The 7,582-nt window shown below is 41.7% G+C and overlaps 1 protein-coding gene across 1 annotated transcript; it reads right to left on the bottom strand.

Moving 5' to 3' along the window:
* Positions 1 to 1,367: 1,367 nt before the first annotated feature.
* On the bottom strand, positions 1,368 to 5,097 carry LOC116706815 (claudin-20). The gene is made up of 2 exons (XM_032543854.1): positions 3,938 to 5,097; positions 1,368 to 3,260 (listed from the first exon to the last, which is right to left on the bottom strand). The coding sequence occupies exon 2, from the start codon at positions 3,159 to 3,161 to the stop codon at positions 2,337 to 2,339; it is 825 nt and encodes a 274-aa protein (XP_032399745.1). The 5' UTR covers positions 3,162 to 3,260; positions 3,938 to 5,097; the 3' UTR covers positions 1,368 to 2,336.
* Between the last annotated feature and the right edge of the window lie 2,485 nt (positions 5,098 to 7,582).

The following is a 7,582-nucleotide window of genomic DNA, read 5'->3' as shown; positions in this document are numbered from 1 at the left end:
AACGTAGAAATCGCCCCTGTTTACATGGCGCCACCCCGTGTGTGTAAACGGTCAGTGAGTGTGTGCAGACGTGTTAGTACGGAGGGGTTTTTTGCTCCCGGAGCAAAAAACGCTTAAAGTTTCCGGGCAGTGTGATGTCCCCTTAAATCGTTGACTGCTTGGAAAATTTTTTATTGCTTCGGCACTTTTCTACGGCAACAGTTCCACAAAACAGCTGAAGCATCTAAGCACTGGCACGGGCCCGGCCCAAAGCAGACCCGCAAAGGCTTCACCACGGGAGGCACGGAAGTAGTAAATTGGTTCCAAATTTTTTTGGGTAAATTGTTTTACCCTTTTAAAGATTTGAGTTCTTTTTGAGCAGCAAGTACAAAAAGTTTTACTACATTTAAAAAACAAAAATTTTATATTTTGCTTTCTTTTGACAAAATCTACTTTTTCAAAAGTAGCAAATTTGCCAACCATAGTCAAACCCCCCTGTGGTGCACACCACAGATCATTCTGGGTGACTGGGGAATACTCGAAATTTGGGAAATTGTGATATGAACTAGATGCAGATTTTGGAAACGTAATCTAATTTAATAATGTCTTTTTAATTTTAAAGGGTGCTTAATAAAAATTTTTCATTTCTGACTTACCAGACTTTTGTACTGTTTGATAATTTCCTTTACCCATAGTCTTTTACATTCTTATGATTATTTATCAAAAAACCCCTTTTGTAATATTTGTGAAAACCCAAAAGTCCCATACGGTTCGTTGCGTATTGATACAGTATTTGGGGAAAAATTTGGTGAATTTGATTTCTCCATATCGCCCAGTCCACTTTTGGACATGAGGAAAGAAAAAGCTCTGGGGTTTGGGTTTCATTTCTCAAAACCCAAACCAGTCGTTTTTTGGCGGCGCTAATCCGGACCAGCAGAATGGTCCAGGAGGAAAATGTTCTGGTAACAGAAAGCTTGTAAAATTTAAAAGAAGTTAACTGTTTCAAAAACAGGCGGGGTCATTTAACCCTCGTGCTGTCTTCAGGTCGACCATGCACTTGTCCTCCTGGGTCAAAATTAACGTTCGTTTTGACCTTTTTTATATTTTTGACACATTTTCTGATGTTTTTGTCACTTTCTTCAACGTCTTCAACGCTTTCTTTCAGTAATACAAACTTATTACCACTATTTTTAAACCTATTTTTGAAAATCATGGTCAATTAATCTCATTTATAGGAGAATATGAAAATGGGTCAACGGGACGGTTAAAGGTAGTTTTTTATTTCTATAAAGCGTCTGTAATGTAAATGTATTTTTCATTATTTAACAGTATATTCGACGAGCGTAAGGTCACATGTATTAACTGCTTCTTTCATAACACATCATGCTGACATTATGTCACTTCAGTTAGCTACGTAACATATTTTTAACAAGATTTTGACGCTAAGTCATGACCTCTGTTGACCCTGGTGTTGTCTTCCTGTCGACCGTGCAAACTCCTGGTCCGTTTTGCCTTCTTATCAAGCATATTAGTATAGAATAGCATAGTATAGCATAGTATAGTTCAGTATCACTCTAGCCAACTTCATTCCCACCTATTACCAATGGTTTTACATTTCTTTAATTTATGGCCAATAAATATTTACTATACATGAAATTATTACTTATTTTGAAGTAAAATAGGCAAAAATTATGAATTATTTCAATATAGTAAAGATTAGATGAATGCATGTTGATGGATCATCACAAACGTTTGGCAGATGTCAATGTTTAGTCAAGAAACTGCTTTGTTATTTTGAATGGAGGAACATGTTTCCAATAAAGAAACTTTGAAAACGGGTCAAATTTAACACAAGGGTAAAGTAAATTGAATTAAAGCGCTATAACACAAGTGTGTCTAAAAGTTAAAATACATCAGCTTTTTGTACTTTTTATATATATATATATTTTTTAAATAAATCTCTACAAAACATATATGTTTTTTTCAGAAAGCTTTGGACCGGCCCTGTTTGAGAAGGCAGACAGCACCTACAGCTGCTAAATGATGGCTTTCCTTTGTCTTTCTTTAACAATCAGCACGTTCAATTTTTATTACATTTTTTTCTAGACCTTTGGTATGAGAAAGCAGCGGCAGTTTTTAAAGGATTTACTGTGTTTGGTGCCTGTGCAGTTTATTTTAAGCATTTCTTTTCGACACAGCTCGTGTTCGCTGCTTTTTTTTTTTTTACATTCAGCTGAATCCACAATCTGTCCTTTCCAACACTTGGTAATTATCTCCTCCCCCAGCCCACCTCCTCCTGACTAGGAGCCAGAAAGCCTCAGCTGAGAGCTCCACACTTCCCCGGTCCGCTGCGAGGACTAAACATACTCCTGGAGGCTGTAGCTGTCCTTGATGTCTTTCGGAGGGAGTTTGGAGGGAGACGAGTAAACCTGCTGCTCACGTTTCTCCTGCGGAGGTTTCTGCGTCTTCACGTTGTCCATCTGCAGCTGAACCGTTTTGTTTTGCCTGTTTTTCGGCTGCGAGTTCTCCGCCTGCGGCTCCCGCCTCCGCTGATCGTCTCGGGGCAGGACAAATCTGTCGGGGTGGTCGGACGGAGGACAGTCCGGGCGTCCTGATCTTTTTCCCGGACACGACAGACAAAAAATCACTCCTCCAGCCAGGAGGAAGCCGGCCGAGACAAACGTCACGCACAGAGCTCCTCCGGGTTGATATTTGCTGCTTTCCGGCAGGTCGGTCGTCAGAAAGACGGTGATGACTTCGTTGGTGAACCATGACGCGGGACCCAGGCACAGGACGCTGGCGAGGACAAAGCAACCCCCAGCAGCGATGGCCGTGTGCCCCTTTGCCCGGTGGCTGCCCCCCCAGCGGGTGCATTTAAGCCCCAGGGAGGCGAGGCAGAGTCCAAACGATGCAACCATGCAGGACAAAACCATGGCGGCCCGCATGGTCTGCAGATACGCCGGCAACGTCAGCACAGAGTTCTTCATGGTGCAGCTGAAGACACCCGAGCTGTACCAGACGCAGTCCATCCACAGCCCCTGCATCTGCGAGATGGGGGTCATGAAGTGGGACCACACGTTGACGCTCACCTTCCAGTTGGGAAGCAGAGTAGCCACGGTTGTGCCGAGGACGCCCAGCAGCGCCAGGGCGAACGCCAGGATCTGAACGGCTGCGGACAGCATGGCTCGGCACCCTCCTCGCCGCTCCCGGGTCCCGGGTCCCGGTCGGCGTCCTCGGCAGATCCTGACAGCAGATAATTCCTCAGTGCGGGCTCCAGTGGGCTGCAACCAGAGGAGAAATGAGAATTGGAGTGAGCGTGGGAGCGTGACGGACGCACAGCTGAGGCTGCTGATGGGGAGGCAGGCCTTTTTTTTTTTATTTCTTTTTTGATGTGCGAGCTCGCTGATTGCCTGCATTAGTTACTCTGCAGCTGATGTGGTGATCATTGACACTCAATTATGTCCATTTAAAGCTGCAGTCCCTTGGGTTTACCCCTACTGGGTCGTTTTTCACTGCAGGGAACATTCAGCACTAGAGCTGCAAAGATGGATCAATTTGAGTCATTTGTTGTGAAAAAAAAGCTTTGATATCAGCTTGTTAAACGTGAATATTTTCTAGTTTCTTCTCTTCTCAAACTAAACTGAATATCTTTGAGTTGTGGACAAAACAAGACATTTGGAAACGTCCTTTTGGGCTTTGGGGAAAAAAATAATTCACAATTTTCTGACATGTTATAGACCACACAACTAGTTAAATCAAGAGAAAATGAACAGATTAAATGAACAGATTAACTGACAATGAAAACAGTTGTTAGTTCAGCCTTATTTAGCACAGAGGACAAACTAAAGCTCTGTTGAGAGGGAAGTTATTTGGGATTTGGACCGTGACGTCCTGATAGAGTCAAACATCTGCAACAAGAGGAGAAATGAAGTTAGGTGTCTGGAAGCTGGGTTCCTACCTGTGTTGCGTCTTTGGCAGCGTCTCCTGAAGTGATTCCTGAGGACGGAGACACAGGGTGTGTGGGTTAACCGTCTCTAACTACCCCTCCGCCTACTGCTGTATCCTTGGCAACTGTACATACAGTCATCCCATTCTGCATCCTGGAAAAGATGCGCCAAGCGTCCTTTCTCCCCCCTGCGAGGTGGCTCTGAATGGCAGAAACATTCATACGAACAAAACTGACCAAAGTCTGGTTCAGGAACCAGGTTTTTGGTTTTGTCTCAACAACCTGAAGGTCACCGGCGAAGGAGCCGCAGAGCAGCGTTCTTATCTGATGAGTTGATGGCGGGGTACAACAACGCAGAAATGGCTCTCTTTGTCGCCTTTCCATCTAACAAAAGCATCTGTTCACCTGAAAACGATCGCCTTTGATTGTTTTCTTTGAGTGGCACCAGTTAGATTTTTTTTTTTTGGTCCTTTTGTTTGAAGAGATAAACACAGGAAGAGTTTTACGAGCGTTTGAAAAATGCAGCCCAACCTCTTAAAGATGACGCTGAGCGAGAAGGTAGAAGCTCATTACTGATTACTACTGATAATATCTGCCGTAGTCAGAGTCCCTCGCTCGGGAAAATGGTCACATTTCAGGACGACCGACAAGTCAGAGTCGTTTGTGCTTTTAAAACATAAACCGTGCACCGTCGGGTCGCCTTGCTTTCGTCCCGGTTCAGAGACACAAACAGCTGAGGAGGTTTTTGTCCAGCTGCAGTGGGAATCAAGGTGTCGCCCGTTGTGTAGCGGTGTGAAGAATGGCCCACTGCAACACAGTGATAAGCGTACACAGCCCGCCCCCCCGTTTGGGCTGCGGTGGGACTCCAGCAGTCAGTCAGTCAGTCAGTCAGTCATTGGCAGCCTGTTATTATCTTCATCCTCCAGTCTGCGTCTTATCAGCCTCTCAACCTGCACAGACACGAGCAGCCTCCACAAAACTGGAAACAATAAACAGAGTTTCACCAACCAGACTCCCTGTGGGAAAACACCGCATTAAAGTCCCTGTGTGTGTCCTTTCAACCATCAACACCGCTTAATTAATGTTGTGTGTTGTTATTAAGAACTCATAACAAATAAAAACACAATAACGACGACTGTTTCCCACCGGAAAATCAGAGCGATGAGCTCATGTTGTAAACCAAACCAGCAGTTACTGCAGCTTTAAAACGGGCAGGTTTCTAATGGGACTTTTGTACTGTGGACACATCTGTGTGTTGTTCACGCGTTTGGATTTTAAACCCTTGAAAGAGAAAAAACATGAACTTCTGATACACACATTATTTCATCTGTAGGATTTTAAAGGCATGAAGAGGTAAAAACGTTTTAATTTTTATAAGAAAAACTACATTTAATAAAAAGTTATAAAAATTAATTTTTTTTTTAATCTAAGATTTATATATATAAAAAAATCTCCAGTTGGGAAATTTGATTTTAATATTTAGGCAAAAAGTGTGCACACATTAAAAAAAAAACCTGGACTAAATACGGAGTCTGGAGTGTGTCCCACCAGAGTAATTATAAACCTTTTCACTGTTTGATTATAATCAGTTAATAACTGGATTCTATTAAAGGAACGACTGTGAAATGGTTAATTAAATTAGTATTTAGAAAAAGCTTCTTCCACACACACACACACACACACACACACACAACACACACACTACACACACACACACACACACACACACACACACACACACACACACACACACACACACACACACACACACACACACACACACCACACACAACACACACACACACAACACACACACACAGCAGCAGCAGCACATACTCCTCTGGGAATTAAGTTATTTTAAATACACAATTTATGAATGTACACATTTCATGTTTACTAAAAGCAACGGTTGCTTATTGTTAATTATTCTGGTCGCACAATCCAGACGCCACACACAGTGCATACGTTTATGAACCTATGCTAAAGTAAAGGAAATTTATTTTAACGCTTTAATTAAAAAAAATTGGGAAAAATCCAACCTTTAAGGAAACCAGTTTTCTTTGTGAATGAATAATGTATTGTCATTAAATAAATATCTTCCTTAAAATGCAGGGGGCATGAGTACACACACCCCTATATTAAATTGCCATAGAGGCGGGCAGATGTTCATTATTAAAGGCCAGTTATTACATGGATCAGGATACTATGCATCCTGATAAAGGTCCCTTAACCTTTGGGGGAGTTTGTGCAGGTTGGCCGCCAAATTATTACTAGCTTAACGCTTGTGTTGTCTTCACCGTCGTCCATGAACTCGTCATTCTGGGTCAAAAGTGACATTTTATTAATTTTATTTTTTTACACTGTCTCTCGCTTTTCAAAAACTTTTTTGTCCACCTTTCAATGCTTTTTTTGTTTTTTTGTTTTTTGTTTTTAAAGGAGGGGGGGGGGGGGGGGGGGGGGGGGGGGAAGGTGGAGGCTTTGACCAACTGCTACTTTGCTCGTTTGAAAGCCATGATGTCTCTCTCTAATGGGGGCGCAAATTCTCTGGGCGGGCAAAGCAGAGAAAGGGGAGGTAACCTTGCCCCTTATGACCTCATAAGAGGAAAGATTCCAGATTCTCATGCCATGGGACCTTTAATGCAGCGTCAATAAACCTAATACAATGACATTATACCTAATATTTCAGTTTGAAAAAAGAGCGGATATTATCAATTATTTTTGAAAAAAATTAAAAAGAAAAATCAATTGAAATTAAAATCATATTGAAATTAAACAACCAAAATTCAATGGAAGTAATGATTAATCTCACCTGTGAAGAACATGGATACATGGATGTATATGTTGTGTGTGTTACATATAACGTACACACATCCAAGTTATTTTCACTACCGTTGACTTTCATCTATTAATGCAACTTCATTTTATACAGTTCATGTAGTTGGGGGACTCTACTGTCTCTTTGAGTGTGTGTGTGTGTGTGTGTGTGTATATATCTCTTTTTATGTCTCCTTTTGTGTCTCTGTGTGTATCTGGTTGTGTGTGTGTGTACCGGTTTGTGTGTGTCTCTTTTTGTGTGTGCATCTCTGTTTGTGTGTCTCTGTGTGTGTGTCTCTGTGTGTGTGTGTCCCTGTTTGTGTGCGTCTCTTTTTGAGTGTTTGTGTGTATGTCTGTTTGTGTGTTTGCGTGTATCTCTTTTTGTGTGTGTGCGCGTCTCTGTATGTGTGTGTCTGTTTGTGTGTCTCTGTTTGTGTGTGTGTCTGTTTGTGTGTCTCTGTTTGTGTGTGTGTCTTGAATTTTGTTTTGTTTTTAAGATTTTTTGTTTTATTTAAAATAAAAATAAAAATTAAAAGTTCTGTATTATTTATTTATATTATTAGTATTATTTGTGTCATTTCATGTAGTTGTTTTCGTTTCATGTTTGTGTATTTTTTATTAAGACATTGTTACAGTACATATTAAATAAAACTGTGATTTTGTTACTTTTATTTTGTAAGTAATGTAAACATTTTATTTTCGTGTAATGTTGAATATTCATACCCCCCCCCCCCCATGGTGATAACTCATTGAGGCGCTGCAGCCTCCGGGGTCTGACCCGTTTCTATTAACACGCTGCGCCGCCGGCGGTGACGACCGGTTACAAACGGGCTCTGGAGGATT

This window comes from Etheostoma spectabile, chromosome 18 (genome assembly GCF_008692095.1).
Source record: "Etheostoma spectabile isolate EspeVRDwgs_2016 chromosome 18, UIUC_Espe_1.0, whole genome shotgun sequence".
Taxonomy (NCBI): Eukaryota; Metazoa; Chordata; class Actinopteri; order Perciformes; family Percidae; genus Etheostoma; species Etheostoma spectabile.
Note: the sequence above shows the minus strand (reverse complement) of the source record. Positions and strands in the feature narration are given on the sequence as shown.